Source organism: Emydura macquarii, unplaced genomic scaffold, assembly GCF_026122565.2.
Source record: "Emydura macquarii macquarii isolate MOO-44397 ecotype Brisbane River unplaced genomic scaffold, CSIRO-AGI_Emac_v2 contig_2676, whole genome shotgun sequence".
Classification (NCBI taxonomy): Eukaryota; Metazoa; Chordata; order Testudines; family Chelidae; genus Emydura; species Emydura macquarii.
This window is the reverse complement of record NW_027132813.1, coordinates 9707002-9725349: the sequence shown is the minus strand read 5'-3', so window position 1 is coordinate 9725349 and position 18348 is coordinate 9707002. Positions and strand designations below refer to the sequence as shown.

Sequence of the window (18348 nt, the reverse complement as noted above, 5' to 3'; positions counted from 1 at the left end):
CTCATCCTTATTGTTCCCTGTGTACCAGGATATACCCAGGTGCATTGTTCTATATGCTGTTGGTGTGAATCTGTTGGCATGTCCTCCAAGTCCTATGTCCTAGTGATACAAGCTGGGATAGCTGCCCAGATTTTCCCAGAACGGATGGATACAAACACAGGCAGTGTGGCAGGTATGCATGCTCAAACAGAGTTGATACAGTTGTCCTGTCAAAAGCGTTGTACATGAACAAAACTCATGAGTTGTAAGCAGGTCAAAGAGTTAGAAATACATGATTGTGCTTGTACTGTAGACAGGCAAAAGTTATTACAATTTGCTGGCTGGTCAGTGACTTGTAGCTAGGTGGTGTCAGTTCAGTTACTACTGGTATTATACTCCTGATGGCCATTTATTCAAACAATCACCACCATCAATACTAATAACCACTTTTGGCTAATCTCACTTTTGGCTAAGAGATACCAAGCCTGAACAGACCTGGAAACGGAACTATCATCTCACCCAGAGGGGGGGAAGGAAGGAAACTGTAATGCTGCTACCAGTGATGTACCTATATGGAGGATGAATAAAAGACCGTCACATAACCATACTTAATAAGCAATAAATTAATTGTGAAAAAAACAGAAGCTGACACAACACAACTTGTTTATGCATCAGCATTATAGAAATGCCATCAGAACTATTCAGTTCTGGGAACAGATTTGTTACTTTGTGGCTAGCACTCAAAATCAGAAGAACAAGCAATAAGTGCATTAAAACAAGTTTTGCATAAGCTCTTAAAAATAATATCTTTTAAAATTATTCGACAAAGGTGTGGTGGATCAAACCAAAATATGTATGTAGAATCTGGATGATATTACCAATCATATTATAATCAATTTATACATAGGTCAATTTTAGTCAAATTAATCAACATATTAATAGCATGCAAGGGACTGTAAGTGTCTTCCTAACAAGGGATTACTAAATATATTTACAAGGACTGAAAGAAAACTACTGGGAACTACACCTCAACATTGTCTAAAATTTTTCTAAATATAGCACAATTCTGGAAGCTGAATATTGTAAAATTGTATTTATTTTTGTAGCACCTGTGTCCTTGGCAGCAATGCTTCATACTTTATGGCAGCATAAAAATGTTTTTTTTTTCCATCAACTCCCACAGTTTAGTCAAGAGACTACAATGTTAGTTTGATAACTTCTGTAATGAAAGAACATCCGATTCTATAGTATATATAGAGAGTATTCTACAAAGTAGACTGGCTAACACTAGCAGCATAAGACAAGAGGTGTAGCAATCATACTAAAGAGTAAATCTATTTTTAATCTGACTTCTGAAAAGGCTAGAAATTGATGCTAAATTTAGAACTATAAAATCATCAATTTACCTCAGAATTTCAAAATTACCAGGATATATGATGAAAGTAAACGTATTCATTTAGTAAAAACAGCACATTAATTTCCTGGGTACCAGCCATACTATGCGCACAATGCAATCTCAAATATACAAATCCAGTTATTACAATGCCTGAAATACTGCTACAGAGGAGAATCTTTAGGGAAATATAATCAGGGTTCTTTGTATTCTGTGATTCTTCAGCTATGGGATTTGCCATGGACTCTACCTCTTGTTACAGAAATGTACTCCACATTCTAAGTTTTTATTTAAAAAATTATTCTAACCCTCCCAGCTGTGAAGCCTTGAATATATTAAATGAGTATAAACTGCTGCACTGTTGTCTTCCCAACTCTGCAGATAGTTTGAAAGAATTAATCAGAGGTGTAAATTTCCTTTGATTAATTTCAATGGGATTTTAAGACTGAAATCTAAAGATAATAGTTTAACTACTTCACCTATGATAATTTTAGCAGAAGCATACATAAGCACATGACTTATGAGGAGAGGCTAAGGGAACTAGGCTTGTTTAGTCTGCAGAAGGGAAGAGTTGGGGAGGGGGGGAATTTGATAGCCGCCTTCAACTATCTTAAGGGGGGGTTCCAGAGAGGATGGAGCTAGGCTGTTCTCAGTGGTGGCAGATGATAGAACAAGGAGCAATGGTCTCAAGTTAAAATGGGGGAGGTATAGTTTGGATATTAGGAAAAACGTTTTCACTAAGAGGTTGGTGAAGCACTGGAATGGGTTACCAAGGGAGGTTGTGGAATCTCTATCCTTAGAGGTTTTAAAGGCCCGGCTTGACAAACATCCTGGCTGGGATGATTTAGTTGGGGTTGGTCCTCCTTTGAGCAGGGGGTTGGACTAGATGACCTCTGGAGGTCCCTTCCAACCCTAATCTTCTATGATTCTATGATCTAGAGTGTTTATCCTACCAATTCCAAACTGCCCCCTGCCCACATATCTCCAGCTGTTAGGAGTCCAAATGTTTCCTACCCAGATGCTCCAACTCCCAGACAAATTCTAGAATGCAATTAGGCATTGTCAAGATAAAAATCTTTGGCATATCAAAAACTGAAAAATGTCAGGATAATGTATAATAAACTAAATTTACCAAATAAATAACAGGATACTCAATTCAAATTTAAATTTTTTAAAACTTGCATTAAAAAATACAGCTGCTGCACAATTTCTAGTCTAGTGCAAAAACCAGTAATCATAAAGTAGAATTTAGGACAATCTTGTCATAGAGAACAGAAGGTTTGACTACAACCCATTTCATATAAAAATTCACAACTGTACATTCTGAAAAAGCTAACGAAATGTCACATTCCTGAAAATCCACGTGGGTTACCAGGCTATGCAGAAGATGAAAAGCATATTATTCCTAAATTGTACTCCTGTCTGTCACTGACTGGTCTACTCCTTTGCACTGTTATAACAATTCACAACAATATTCTGTAGGTACGGTAACTCCCATTTTACAGATACCCAAGTTATACAGCAAATCAGTGACAGAACCAGGACTCTAACAACTGTCTCTTTACCTGCAGTCCCATACTTAATTCATAGACTTATAGACCATAAGGTCTGAAGAGACCATTATGATCATCTAGTCTGACCTGCACAACACAGGCCACAGAACTTCACCCACCCACACCTGTAATAGACCCCTAACTGAGTTACTGAAGTCCTCAAATAATGTTTTAAAGACTTCAAGGTACAAAGAATCCCCCAGCAAGTGACCTGTGCCCCATGCTGCAGAGGAAGGCGAAAAACCCCAGTGCCTATGCCAATCTGCCGTTAGGGAAAAATCCTTCCCAACCCCAAATATGATGATCAGCTAAACCCTGAGCATGTGGGCAAGACTCACCAGCCAGACACCCTGAAAGAATTCTCTGTAGTAACTCAGAACCCACCGTTTCTAACGTGCCATCACAGGCCATTGGGCATATTTACTGCTAGTAGTCAAAGATCAGTCAATTGCTAAATTAGGCTGTCCCATCATACCATCCCCTCCATAAACTTATCAAGCTCAGTCTTGAAGCCAGCTAGGTTTCTCACTCCCACTGTTCCCCTTGGAAAGCTGTTCCAGAAGTTTACTCCCCTGATGGTTAGAAACCTTCATCTAATTACAAGTCTAAATTTCCTGATGGCCAGTTTATATCCATTTGTTCTTGTCTACATTGGTGCTGAACTTAAATAATTCCTCTCCCTCCCTGGTATTTATTCCTCTGATGTATTTAGAGAGAGCAATCATATCTCCCCTCAAACTTCTTTTGGTTAGGCTAAACATGCCAAGCTGTTTCAGTCTCCTCTCATAAGGCAGGTTTTCCATTCCTCGGATCATCCTAGTAGCCCTTGTCTGCACTTGTTCCAGTTTGAATTCATTTTTCTTAAACATGGGAGACCAGAACTGCACACAGTATTCCAGATGAGGTCTGACCAACGCTTTGTGTAACGGTACTAACACCTCCCTATCACTACAGGAAATACCTCACCTGATGCATCCTAAGACTGCATTAGCTTTTTTTACAGCCACATCACATTGGCAACTCATAGTCATCCTGTGATCAACCAATACGCCCAGGTCCTTCTCTCCCTCTGTCACTTCCAACTGATGCGTTCCCAGCTTATAGCAAAAGTTCTTGTTATTAGTCCCCAAGTGCATGATCTTGCACTTTCCACTATTCAATTTCATCTGATTTCTATTACTCTAGTTTATAAGGTCATCCAGATCTTATTGTATCTTGTCCCGGTCTTTCTCTGTATTAGCAATACCTCCCAACTTTGCATCATCCACAAACTTTATTAGCACATTCCCACTTTTTGTGCCAAGGTCAGTAATAAAAAGGTTAAATAAGACTGGTCCCAAGACCAATCCTGAGGAACTCCACTGGTAACCTCTCTCCAGCCTGACAGTTCAGTTTTCAGTATGACTCGTTGTAGTCTCCCCTTTAACCAGTTCCTTATCCACCTTCCCATTTTCATATTAATCCCCATCTTTTCCAATTTAACTAATAATTCCCCATGTGGAAACGTATCAAATGCCTTACTGAAATCTAGGTAAATTAGATCCACTGCATTCTCTTTGTCTAAAAAATCTGTTATCTTTTCAAAAAAGGAGATCAGGTTGGCCTGGCACGATCTACTTTTTACAAAACCATGTTGTATTTTGTCCCAATTGCCATCAACCTCGATGTCCTTAATTACTTTCTTTCAAAATTTTTCCCATCTCTTCCATACTACTGAGATCAAACTAACAGGCCTGTGATTGCCCAGATCACTTTTTTTCCCTTTCTTAAAAATAGGAACTATGTTAGCAATTCTCCAGTCATACGGTACAACCCCTGAGTTTACAGATTTATTAAATATCTTTGCTAACGGGCTTGCAATTTCATGAGCCAGTTCCTTTAATATCCTTGGATGGAGATTATCCATGCCCCGGCCCCCTGATTTAGTCCCATTGAGCAGTTCGAGTTTGGCTTCTATCTCGGATGTGGTAATTTCTACCTCCATATTCTCAATCGCATTAGCCCCCATGCCATTATCCAAATTCTTCATTAGCCTCATTAAAAACTGAGGCAAAGTATTTGTTTAGATATTGGGTCATGCCTAGATTATCCTTAACCTCCACCCCATCCTCAGTGCTTAGCGGTCCCACTTCTTCTTTCTTTGTTTTCTTCCGGTTTAAATGGCCATAAAACCTTTTACTTTTTACTTTTAATTTTAATTCCCCTTGCAAGGTCCAACTCTGCTTGACTTTTGGCATTTCTCACTTTGTCTCTATATGCTCTGACCTCCAAGAGAGCACTTTCCTTGATGATCCTTCCCATCTTCCACTTCTTGTAGGCTTTCTGCTTTCTTTTAATAACCTGTCTGAGATGCTAGCTCATCCAGCTTGGTCTACAACTTTTGCCTGTGAATTTTGTCACCTTCTTTGTGATGCAGGCTTCAGATAGTTCCTGCAACTTTGACTTGAAGTAATTCCAAGACTCCTCCGCTTTTAGATCCATGAGTTCTTCATTCCACTCCACTTCCCTAACTAATTCCCTTAATTTTTTAAAGTTAGCCCTTTTGAAATCAAAAAGACTATAGTCACAGATCCATTTGTGTTTATCCTTCCATTTAGTTTTATCTGAATTAGCTCATGGTCGTTTGAATCAAGGATGTCCCCTACAACTAGTTCTTCTACGAGCTCCTCACTACTCACCAATACCAAGTCTAAAATGACATCCCCTCTCGTTGGTTCAGCAATTATTTGGTGAAGGAATCTGTCAGCTATCACATGCAGGAAAATCTGAGCCCTATTATTATTACTAACATTAGTCTTCCAGTCTATATCTGGGAAATTAAAATCTCCCATAATCACACAGTTCCCAGTATTTACTTCTTTAAAAACATTAAGGAGGTCGCTATCCATATCCAAATCAGACCCTGGTGATCCGTAGCACACCCCGAGCACTATCCCAGGGGAAGCTCTAGAAGCTTTCTTCCCCAATGTGATTTTTGCCCAGACAGACTGTCTTATCCATTACATCGCTTCTAATTTCTTTAGTCTACTTCATCACTGATACACAATGCTACTCTACCATCTTTGCCTTTATTTCTGTCTTTCCTAAACAGCACGTACCCATCAATACCTGTACTCCAGTCATGACTATTATTCCACCATGTTTCTTATCCCCATAATATCTGGTTTTAGTTCCTGCTCCAGTAGCTCTAGTTCCTCCATTTTGTTACCCAGGCTCCTTGCATTGGTATACAAACATCTCAATTTTTGCTGTTTGGCTTTGCTCACATGCCTTACACAATTCGTCATAGTCATTCTACCGCCAGTATCACCTAGTAGACTGGTATCTACACCACCCTTCCTCTTAATGTCCATTCTCCTATCCACTGCTATATCCTTTTCTATTTCATTTTCCTCCTTCTCAATGTTAAAATCAGGCGTGGAGATTACCCGGGCATCTCCCAACCATTTCCCCCAAATAAACAAAAACTATGTTCAGTAACACTTAAAGTAACACCCCGCCACCAAAATCCAAAGAACATAGAAAGTAGTTAAGAAAAGAACCTCCTGTATTGCTACCTTCATATTGCCTACCATCCTGTTAATAACACAGTCTAACACTCCATAAATCTTTCACATCCATTGCCAAGAGATACTGAAAAGCAATACATATCCCATCTTCAAACTTGTACTCTCAGTCAAAATCTTAATAATACCCAGCTACTTTATAAAGCATATTAACTTGTCAAATACATGGACTGTGCAACAGTCAGATGTGCCAATCTACTGACACAAAATATACACCAATATGCCACACTGTCAATAAGGTTTGTGCAAGTTTGATCAAGTTGAAGTTTGATTGGTTTTTGGTATATGTTAGAGATGGAAATGAAAGTTTTACGAAGTGTTAAAATGTGTTATTGACAGGATTATAGGCAACATAAAGGTGGCAAGGAATACAGAAGATTTCTCCCTTAATTTGTTATTTTCAAACTTTTATGGTTTTGGATGGATGATGTATGTACTGATGCAACCTCAACTGTCCACTAAAAGTAATTTGTGTGTGTGTTAGTTTCTTAGATATTTTTACATCTCAGTGGATAGCTCCCAAGAGTCAGGAAAAAGAGGAAATGTATCTGCCTGGGAATCAGATGGAGAAACTGCATGGCATAAGTTGTGATGACCCTTCTGAAGGGTATGAGAGGCCTTAGTAAGTTGTGTATGTCTCTTTCTAATCATTTTATGCCTGTTAAAAAGTAAGTATGCTAAGAACCACCACCATATTTAGCAGTGGCTACAAAACCAAACAGCTGGAATGAACCTCTGTGAAGGAGTTTGTACCTTGTTTTGTACCAATGCTTGCTCCCTGAAACATACTGCAGTCTCTCATGGAATTCTGGAAATTGGATACATACAGGAGCTGCTGCAGCAGCAGGTCTGCCTATTGTGCTTCCCCCTCCCATCCCTAACACTATAAAGCATAACTCTCAATCTTCAAAACTGCCAATATGTGACAATATCTCTTGGCTGACACCAGAGATTAACCAAAGATTTCCAGAGCTAAAAGCACGAGTTTTTACAGCTTGTGCTAAAGAGCCAGGTTTTCAAGATGACAGCTCTCATAGACTCTCATCCTATGCAAACAAGCACAAAGGGTAGGTCTCTCTCTCTCTCACACACACACACACCAGTGAGTTACACAAACAAAATGTGTGATAAATGACTGAAATGTGAAATGTATTTTGGCAATTTACACTTTAATTTACAGATTATCATAGTTTTTAAAGTGCAAAATCAGTTTTTAAGAGGTCTTCTTAATGAGTGAATCATAAACAACCATGCCATCCTCTCACACAGGTGGGCAGCAGGATTTGAATGTCTTGACCTTCAGATCCTCAGCTCAGAACTTTAAAACTTCAGGTAGAGGAGTAATTGCTAGCTGGAAGAGTAGTATGGCTTATATTGGTTAGAAATAGGATAAGCAAAGTTGGAAGAGTCGCTCAGAAAGGCGATGGGGTGTAGTGAATAAGACTGAGGTTTGCCATGTTGGAGACATGGGTTCCATTCCTGATTGCCTGTAGTGATCTTGCATGAACTGTCTGCTTTTTTATTTCAACAAAACCCCTACCACAAACAAATACGTGTGGGTGTGTTCAGCAGCTCTTCCCTGACTGCCTTCTTGGGTTGGAGATCATGACCTTAGTTAGTAAGGATAATGAAGTGCATGGGAATACAAACAGCAATTAGAAGAGGTGAAATTTGAACTGCAGGTCACCTTTCTTTCAGCTCAGGGAAGTTTCCCCTACAGTAAAGGGTGGTTCACTCACACACTCTGTTTCACATTCATTCCCAAAAATGTAGTCAGTGGCAGCAGAAGGTCTGGACTGCCATACACATTGCAGCTGCTAAATGTGGCTAATGAAGCTTGTGACACATATTTGCAGTTATATCTAAAAAGCTATAAAATGCTCTCTAGATAAATACTACCTACAAATAACAGATATTGACGGAATCAGAACACAAAGAACAACAATGGGGGGCAAAGGGCAGATCCCAAACTGTTTTAGATTTCATAAAAAAGGGGTTAAAAAGGGTGAGACACTCCAGTGAAAAATTGGCGGCAGGGATGATTTCTGGAACTCTTTCTATTCTCTCTGTATCAATCCATTTTTTTTTTATCAAACCACCATGAAATATTCAAATAGTATTCAAAATTTACATTTTGGTTTGTGCAATTTGTATGAGTTCTTAATATTACAAAGTACATCTTTAGAATTCCTGTAAAACAAATCTGTAACCCAACCTCAACTATGCTGTTGCAACCTGCTCCAATTTCATAGAATCAGAGAATATTAACGTTGGAAGGGACCTCAGGAGATCATCTAGTTCAACCCCCTGCTCAAAGCAGGACCAACCCCAACTAAATCAACCCAGCCAGGGCTTTATCAAGTTGGCCTTAAAGACCTCTAAGGATGGAGATTCCACCACCTCCCTAGTTAACCCATTCCAGTGCTTCACCAACCTCCTAGGGAAACACTTTTTCCTAATATCCAACCTAGACTTCCCCCACTGCAACTTGAGACCATTGCTCCTTGTTCTATCATCTGCCACCACTGATGATAGCCTAGCTCCATTGTTCCTGGAACCCTCCTTCAGGTAGTTGAAGGCTACTATCAAATCCCCCCTCATTCTTCTCTTCTGCAAACTAAACAAGCCTAGTTCCTTCAGCCTCTCCTCATAAGTCATGTGCTCCAGCCCTCTAATAATTTTCGTTGCCCTTTGCTGGACTCTCTCCAATTTTTCCCATCCTTCCTGTAGTGGGGGACCCAAAACTGGCCACAATACTCCAAATGAGGCCTCACCAGTGCTGAATAGAGGGGAATAATCACTTCCTTCGATCTGCTGGCAATGCTCCCATTAATGCAGCCCAATATGCTATTAGCTTCCTCGGCAATAAGGGCATACTGTTGACTCATATCCAGCTTCCTCTCCACTGTAACCCCAGGTCCTTTTCTGTAGAACTGCTGCCTAGCCAGGGGGTCCCCGCTCTGTAGCAGTGCATGAGATTCTTCCATCCTAAGTGCAGGACTCTGCACTTGTCCTTGTTGAACCTCATCAGATTTCTTCTGGCCCAATCCTCCAATTTGTCTAGGTCAATGGTTCCCAGTCTAGGGAGTGCAACCTCCTTGGGGAGGCACCAAAGGTTACAGGGGGGCTGTGAGGCTTCAGTAATCTTGAGGTCATTTAGCCCCCTGACACCCACACTGGCCGGATGCAGCAGCCCGGAGCTCCACACCAGCTGGATCAGAGGAGCAGCCTCGAGCTCCGTGCTGGCCAGAGCAGAGAAGCAGCCCCCCAGAGCCCTGCGCTGGCTGGGCACAACCACCTCGAGCTCCACACGGGGTGGCCGGAGCAGAGGAGCAACCCCCACAAGTCCCTCCTGCCCGAACTCCATGCCAGCTGGCCGGAGTGGAGAAGCAGCCCGTCCCAAGCCCACCAGTGCCTGCCGCCTCCATTACCCTCTGTCCATGAGAGATGGGAAGCGGTGGGGCCATGCATGGCATGTGGTGGCAGCTGTGCCAGGGAAGGCTTAACTTCTTACTCAGATAAGAGTAATTTATTATTATTTATGTAATTTAGTATTATTATTATTGTTGTTTTTATAGGGGTTAAAGGTGTTTATGGCCGGTGAGGGGGCGGGAAGGCAGGGTGCATGTTTTACCAAGTGTTAACTAATGGGGCTTTTTTACTCAGAAAGGTTGGAAATCACTAGTCTAGGTCACTCTGTTTCCTATTCCTACCCTCCAGAGTATCCTTACTCCCCCCAGCTTAGCGTCATCTGCAAATTTACTGAGGGTGTAATCCACCCCATCCTCCAGATCATTAACGAAGATGTTGAGCAGAACCGGCCCCAGGACTGACCCCTGGGGCACTCCGCTTATTATCAGCTGCCAACTAGACATCGAGCGCCTTTGATCACTACCCGCTGAGCCTGATGATCCAGCCAGCTTTCTATCCATCTTATTGTCCATTTATCCAACCCCTACTTCTTTAACTTGCTTTCAAGAATATTGTGGGAGACGGTACCAAAAGCTTTGCTAACGTCAAGATATATCACGTTCACATCCACCTTAATCCACTAGACCCCAGTAGTCAAGCAGGAAAAGAAACTTTTCCTCTCTCCCCGCAACAAATGAACAGCTGAGAAGAGGAGGAAATAAGTGGTCAGCATTAATTTTTGAGATTTAATATAAAAATCCTCAAAATTAACTAAGAGGCTGACTGCAAAGGCACTCAATTGTAGTGCCCATTGGAAGAACATTAGAATCCATAAAAACAGCAAATGGGAGGAATTATTTTTCTACAAGATCTCATCTTGGCCTATACATTTCATATACTAAATAGCATCTCCCAACTAGATCACATGCTCACTCTCCACGCATATTTGTGTAAAAGCGCACATGTTGTGCACATGTTTGACAAAGCATGTGACTTGCAAGTGTGAGTGTATCATTCAAGAACCTACACCTGGGTACATCTTAGTATAAGCAGATGTGCTAGACTAGAATCTGCATGCTGTTGAGTGTGTTGGCTGTATGTTCTGTAAATATATTGGCGATACTGAGTGACCATATTGGATGTTTGTGTTTAAGCCTAAATTTTGTGTGAATGACATATGCAAATGTCCCACATATACATGCAGGTGTTTCCATCTGGTGAGTTTTAAATGTGTTATCTTTTCATTTTATTTAACCTCTTGTTCTTGTACTATGAGAAAGAATAGATAAGACTGACCTCCTCAATGTTTTTTCATTATTTCATACTTCTATCAAGTCCCATCTTATATTTTCTCTCTGAAAACTAAGCAGTCCTAGGCCTTGTCTACACTAAAAAAATAAGTCGACATATTTATGTTGACTTTCAACCACTGCTATAATTAATTAATTAATTAATTATAATTATAGCGGTGGCTCAATATCCATACTGCTCTCCTTAGGTTGGTGGAGTGCGTCCTCACCAAGAGCACTTCCACTGACCTATCAGCTCCCTGTCGGGAGCCCTGGGCACCCTGTGGGATGCCCTCTCCCCAACCCCACTCCTGGTCCTAGCTCAGAGTTGGGGCAGCTGCGCGAGGACTTCTCCCTCCATCCTACCCAGCCCACTTTTGGGATTGGGGCTCCAGCCTTCTGTGATCCGGCTGGAAGCCAAGCAGCAGCCTCCTGTGACCGTGGCAGCTGCCCACTTCCTGCCCGGTCCCAGCTGGGAGGTGAGCGGAAGCTGCCAGCATCATGGGAAGCCAAGCGGCAGCCACCTGCATCCCACCCAGTCCCAGCTCACAGCTGGGAGGCGGGCAGCAGCTGTCTGCTCCCCAGTTAGGAGCCATAGGGCAGCCTCCCAATTCCCAGGCTTGCAGTCCTGGGTTCGCAGCAGGGGGGCAGCTGACTTTTGTTGACAAAACTCTCTAGTGTAGACCAGGCCCTAGTCTTCTTAATTACTCCTTACAAACAAGACTTCCCATGATTTAAATTATTTTCATCTTAGACCCTTTTTATTTTTGCTGTATCTTTTCAGATAGGGTAACTAGAACTTGAACAACATACTGAAGGTGATGCCATACCATAGATTTCTACAGTTGCATTATAATATTTGCATAACATTCTCTATCCCATGGGTTCTCAAACTGGGGGTCACGACCACCCTCCCTTTCTTCTGGCTAAATGGGAGGAGGGTCCTAACATTTTTCTGTTGTAACGAAGGGTCCCAGTTAAGAAGAGGTTGAAACCCATTGCTCTATCCATGTCTTAATCAAATCTAAGTTTTTACTTATTTGGTTGAGCACCATCGTGCATCAAGCAGTCTTCATCAGGCTGTTCTAAATGAAACCATCTAGATTTTTCCCCTGAATTGTTACAGTTCATTTAGAACACATTAGTGTGTATAAGTAGTTTAAATGGTTATTTCCCATGTACATTCCTTGCACTTTTCTACACTGACTTAATTTGCCAGTCTGTTGACTAAATGCTTCTTTGCAATGTCTAGCCTCCTGTTGCCTTTCTGCTTTTGATATAAGGAATTTCTTCTTTACATCTTTGACTGTTTGCTCTTCAAATTCTCATGTAGCCCCACTAGTTCCAATTTTATGCTGTACATGCTGTATTGTACACTTCTTTTTAATGAATATGCTTATGAAGACTTACGTTTTAGCTTGAATAACTCTTATGGCTTTTCAATTAACCTTACCATTTTTCTGTGCTTTCCTGCTTTCTCTCTTCAGTGTCTATTTGTATATCTATAGTATGTATGTCTATAGCTTGCATAACTCCCATGAATGAGCACACATCTCTGTCTGCAGTTGTAGCTTTGTTTGTCCACCATCTGTATATGGAGTGATGCTGCAACCATGTCTCTCTATATCCTGGGCTTAACAAAGTGGGTGAGATAATCTCTCTTATTGGACCAACTTTCAGTGGTGAGAGGGACAAGCTTTCAAGCTAACACAGTGCTCTTCTTCAGACCAAAAGAGCTCTTATCAATAGAAGCTGGTCCAATAAAAGATATTCTCACATACCTTGTGTGGTATTGTGTGATATTACCTTACATACTCTGACTGATGTATGTCAACCCCCTGTAAGTTCATTTGTGTGTCTACATGTTCAATGCATGTCTCTGTGCCTTTGCACATTGTGTAAGCATGTGTGCCTTCAAAACCCCATCTGTGCTATGTTAAGTTTGCATCTGTCCCCACACGCAGTGTATGTCACTATGCAGCATGTATGTAGCCCTGTTCCTGGCAGGCCCTTGGATGCAGGTTACATGTCTCCATGACCCTTATGTCTCTGGTGCCTCTAGTGTATGTTTGTGTGCCTTTGCCCACGATCTCCCTGGGTAAAGTTTTAGTGCCCCCAGTCCAATGTGCATATCATTATGTCCCAGCCACCAGCCTCCCTCCTAGGTGTGGTGCCCTTCCGTGTGTCACCATCTCCCCAGGTGCAGTGTCAGCACGCCCTGGCCCCCCGTGGTATTAATGGCCCGTCTCATGCAGTGCGCTCCTTGTGCGCCCCCCGCCCCCTGGGCTAGGCAGAGTCTGAGGCCCCCGCGCAGGGTGAGCCGCCCGCGCTCCAGGGGCGGTATCGGTGCTCGCAGCTGTACGGCACCTCCCTATCTCCCTTGACAGGTAGCGCCCTGGCCCGGGTGCGGCCCGTCCCTGGCCCGGGTGCGGCCGTGGCCACGGCCTGTCAGGCTGCGCCCGGACTGGGGGTGCGGGTCTCCTCCCACCGGAGGACAGGGGCAGGAACCCGGGGGTCTCCCGGCCCCGCTCCCCGGGCGGCCCCTCCCGGCCGCGCGGGGCAGGGGGCGGTGGGACGGGACGGGACTGGACGGGGGGCCGGGCCGGTTCCAGAGGAAGAGGAGGAGACTCGGGCTCCGGCCCCGCGCAGCGCCCGCAACAGCCGGGCCGGGCGGGGGCAAGCTGAGCCCCGGGGGGAGGGGGTGGGCGGGCAGGCGGGAGAGCTGAGCTGAGCCGAGCCGGGCCGGGCCGGGAGCGGGCGCGGGTCGCTACTCACTCTCGTCCGGCAGCTGATCCAGCTCCGCCATCTTGAACCAGCCGCGCCGCTTTTTCAAAGGCTGCCTGGCGCGGTGCATTGTGGGGAGGGTCGTCTGGGCCGTGCGCGCGGCGGGGCGGCGCGGCGCGGGGCCGGGCTCGCGCTGCCAGGGCGGCCTGGTCGAAAGCTGCTGGAAGGGCCGGGCATGCCGGCCCGGCGGCCGCGCTGTGGCCGCGGCGGCGCGTGGACGAGATAAGAGGGCTGGGCTCGGGGAGCAGCGGAGCCGGCTACGACAGCCGGCTCCCGGGGTCTCCTGCTTGCCGGCAGCGGGCCCCGGGCCCGGCCGGTCTCAGCCTCAGAGCATCATTGCAACTGCGGGGCTCCTTCCCGCCGTTATTATTTGTAAGCACCTTCCCTCTCCCCCCGCTTAACGACGTGCTGGGATTGCATTTCCCCCCACACGCTGTTTTGCTGTAGGGGGAGGCTGCCTTGGAGCCGGGGCCGGCCACCTGGGGAGTCGCTTTCATACTGTTCTCGCTAAGGAGCCACTGCCCTGGTCCGGGTATCCCTCCTGCTTATTCCCAACAAGTCCCTAGTTTTGCAAACAAGGCTCCCTCCAAGTTGCTCCCCACCCACTTATTCTTGGCCTCGCCCCCTCTCCGGGCCTGGCAAGTGACGCAGTAGAAGTACTTTTAGTTTGCTAAAGAAAGCCCTCAAATGTTCTCCTCTGCTACGTGGCACTTCGGGGCTGTAACTCAATTTAGTTTTTAGAACATAAGAGAGGCCTACCAGGGCAGCCCAATAACCCATCTTCTAGGGACTATTAGCAACCTTGCCTAGTTGACTGCTTGTGAAGCTCTTCTAATGAGTAGGCTAGTGGTTGTTTCTCCTGGTAAATGCTCAGGATTTGTAACTACAGCACTGATTTGTGTTTCCAATGAGTATTTCTCCGTGTGTTTGCAATGACATAGGGCTCTTCATCTATCCCAGGCTCGTCTTCAGCAGCTTGGCTGATACTGCACCAAGGCTACATGCCCTATTACAACTGGTACTGTGCTACAAATGCTCACTTTCAAAAGGGGGGTTAGGCCTGATAGGGCAGGCCTGTGATTGACAAGTTTCCTAACAGCTGTTACCACTCTCTGCTCCTGCCAGGCTTCTTTTTTTGAGTCTCACAAAATGCCTTGCATACATCAGGAGAAGCAGGATATAATTATTAACCGGTCCCGCTCCACCATTGCTACTAACCATGAAAACTATATAGACAAACTCAGGCATTTTTTGTCACAGTCATCTAAACCTAGGAATGGCAAAAATCTTCTGAGTCCTAACTACCCTAAATCTTCCATAATTGCTACCACTCATGTAGCTGTATTAGTGAGAATTTATGTCTGTATTTTGCCAATGCTGACACAGCCAAAAAATGTATTCATGTATTCAAAATAAATTGCTGTTTAGATTTTTCACTATGTTCCTTCTTCCAAGAGCATAACTTTCTATAAAATAGAAGCTGTTTTGGGCGAGAACTGTTGCTTTGTGTTGTGTAAAGTAGCAAGCACTTGGGTGGCTCTTAAGTAGTTGTAAACAACTGTGCTCTAATTTATCTGCATCAAGGCTGGCTTCTCAACAATAGTTTGTCTGAAAGGGGCCCTACTCTCCCCCCATCCCTTGATTTAGCTGCTGCTGCTACTTGCTCACATTTTCACCCCTCTAGTCCCTTCTTCACTGTCACCGAAACACCTCTTATTGAGGGAAAACTTACGGTGAAGGAAGGTAGGCCATATACTGAACCCAGAAGATAATCTGCTTCAGCCTTAACCTTATTTCTTTCAGCAATCGAGTCAGGGCTTATGATCAGGAAAACCCTGAGCTCTAACTGCATCACTGCTGTCTGGACAGGTTATTGATGGGGAGGTAGATTGATAGTTATCTTATTGAGGTCCATTAAAGACTCAAATGAGGAGAAACTGAGTCTGGGATGGGATGGAGTGGAGTGACTGGCAGACTGGTGCGATGTGCATTTGGCTTTTTCTTGCTACAAGACTACTGGTTTACAAGTTTTAGTTTCAGAGCAGCCTTTTTCAATCATCTGCTCTCAGCTGGGAATGTAAAAGGGAGAAATGATAGACGACCTAGCTCCTAAGAGAAATGGGTGTAAATCTGTGGGTGTAATTCTAGCCACAGCTGGAAGGAGTTTCTCACCCCTATTGGAGTTCATAGCTCCAGGAGCAAGTGGTGAATTGAATAGGGGACTCAGAGGCTGCACTTAAGTCTGCTCAATTGTACATAATCTTCAGTGAACAGAAGTCTCTGTTTATAAGCTAAAATTGGCTAACTTTTCTGAGTAGCAATTACTTCAACTACACTATTGCCACTAAACATAGAGGGAGCAGATTTTATCCTCAGTGGAAATCTTGGCAAAAGGGGAGCAAGATTCGGGGAGCTGGTTACGGCTCACAAATAAGCGGCTACTCTTTTGTGCCATCCGAGACTGACAGAAGCACAGCTACATGCTGCCCCTGTGCAATGTGGCTGGCTGGCTGGCACAAGAGCCAGCATTATAGCAGCCAAGAGCTTTGGCACCCTCCCCCCATTAGGATAGTCTCAGCTGGCCAGATTCTGGCACCTTAGAAGTGAAAGGAGCTGACTTGGAGAAAAGAATTCTTGAGGGCTTCTGCTGTTAGAGGTCTCCCTGCATTGCAGTCAATAGCATTGCACTGGTGTAACAGAGTAGAACTTAACCTTTCCAAACTACTGTACCCCTGAAGCCTGAGTCCCACCCCCATGGGGCTGAGGCATGTAACTTAGTTTCATGGCGCCCCTGTGGCTCCAGGCAATTGCCGTTCTTGCCACCCCCAATACCAGCCCTGCACTTGCGACCCCTCTAAACCCCCAGGTTGAGAAACACTGGCCTAAGGTTTTTCTCTTATGCAGATGAAAACATTACACTTGTAACACTTCCCATGCAGGTTGTCGAAAGGAAAGATGTACGCACTGTTGAATCCATCTGTCTTTATAAAGTAAGTTTGACTTTGACTTGCATGAGATGATCGGCCTAGTGTGGTCAACAGCTATGAAAGAGTCCAGTGAAAAATTCCTATTACTAATTATTGTAGGTTCACATATTTCACCATTACAAGTGTCAGTTCAGAATGTTCAGCCTGGCAGCTGAGAAGCTGTGCTAGTAAGAAAGTCCGTAATAGTCAGAAGCAATTTTGGATCAGGACTATGGCCCTTGAAAGTGGAGTTTGTTACTTGATAAATTCTTTTCTAGGACTGACCTCTACCGCAGGCTGTGACAATGGATGCTGCACTTTTGGTCCTGCAAATACCAGGGGCACTTCACACTTGTCCAGGAGCTTTTGGGCTTAGCCACTCTCCTTCTACCCTTGCACCAAACTATTATTTAAATAGTATGTAACCAGAAAGTTCTCTTGACAGGGACAACTTTCAGGCATTATAAATTTCATAAACCACAAGCACTTTAAATGCTAGATTCCTTGTGTGTTGGAATTAGTATCTTGTACAAGGTGTAATATATAATGGCCAATACCTATGTATTCTGCACAGAAATTCCTTCTCCCTTATCTATGGGAACAACTGTAATTTAGGGTTCAAGAGTATGGATTAAGATTTACTGTTACAAATACTTCACTGTTACAGTACATATATTTCAAATAAAGATCAAGTTAAGGTCACAAGTCACTCCATTTCAAGAATAACTTGATGAGGGAGGGTGGATAACTGTGGTGGGAAGTGGACAGTTTCTGCTCTGTTCTTGTGTATTTTGAAGAGGTTATTTATCTGTAACTGGAGGTTCTTCAAGATGGAGGTCCCTATCTGTATTCTAGTGAGGGTTATGTGCATGTGCCTGAAGCCAGAGCTTCTCAAAGTAGTATTGCTTGTCAGTCCACATATGTGCCCTTGTACTGCTTCATGGTTTCGCCCAAGGAAATAAAGGGTGGGGCGGCTACAGACCGATCGCGTCTCCAGGTCGTTCTCCACAGCAGACCTACCAGATCCACAGCAGAGGGGAAAGAGGGTAGGATTGGAATACAAATAAGGACCACACATCTCAAAGAATCTCCAGTTGCAGGTAAGTAGCCTCTTCTTCTTTGAGTGATGGTTCCTACTGCATTACACTGAGGGTGATTAACAAGCAGTGCTTAATTAGGAGGAGGATGTGAGGAAGATAATCAGAACTGCTGTGCCGAATGAGGTGTCCATCATGGAATCATCCACTAGAACACAGTGTGATGAAAAGGTGTGTATTGAACTCCATGTGGCAGCCTTACATATGTCCACAAGGGGCATATTGTGGTGCGCAGCTGCTGTTGATGGTTGTGCTCTTGTGGAATGGGCTCATATCCCACGTGGTGGGGATTGTTCCACCAACTGCTGGC

The 18348-nt window shown here is 44.0% G+C and overlaps 1 protein-coding gene across 3 annotated transcripts in view; it reads right to left on the bottom strand.

The window, feature by feature from the left end:
• The window catches only part of LIN9 (lin-9 DREAM MuvB core complex component), a 67244-nt gene extending 53199 nt beyond the window's left edge, over nucleotides 1-14045 (bottom strand). For 2 of the 3 annotated variants that reach the window (XM_067565389.1, XM_067565390.1), the window contains exon 1: nucleotides 13967-14045. In XM_067565389.1, the coding sequence (XP_067421490.1) occupies nucleotides 13967-14045 (79 nt within the window). The remainder of the gene's footprint in view (nucleotides 1-13966) is intronic. The other variant, XM_067565391.1, reaches the window with a different exon arrangement.
• Between the last annotated feature and the right edge of the window lie 4303 nt (nucleotides 14046-18348).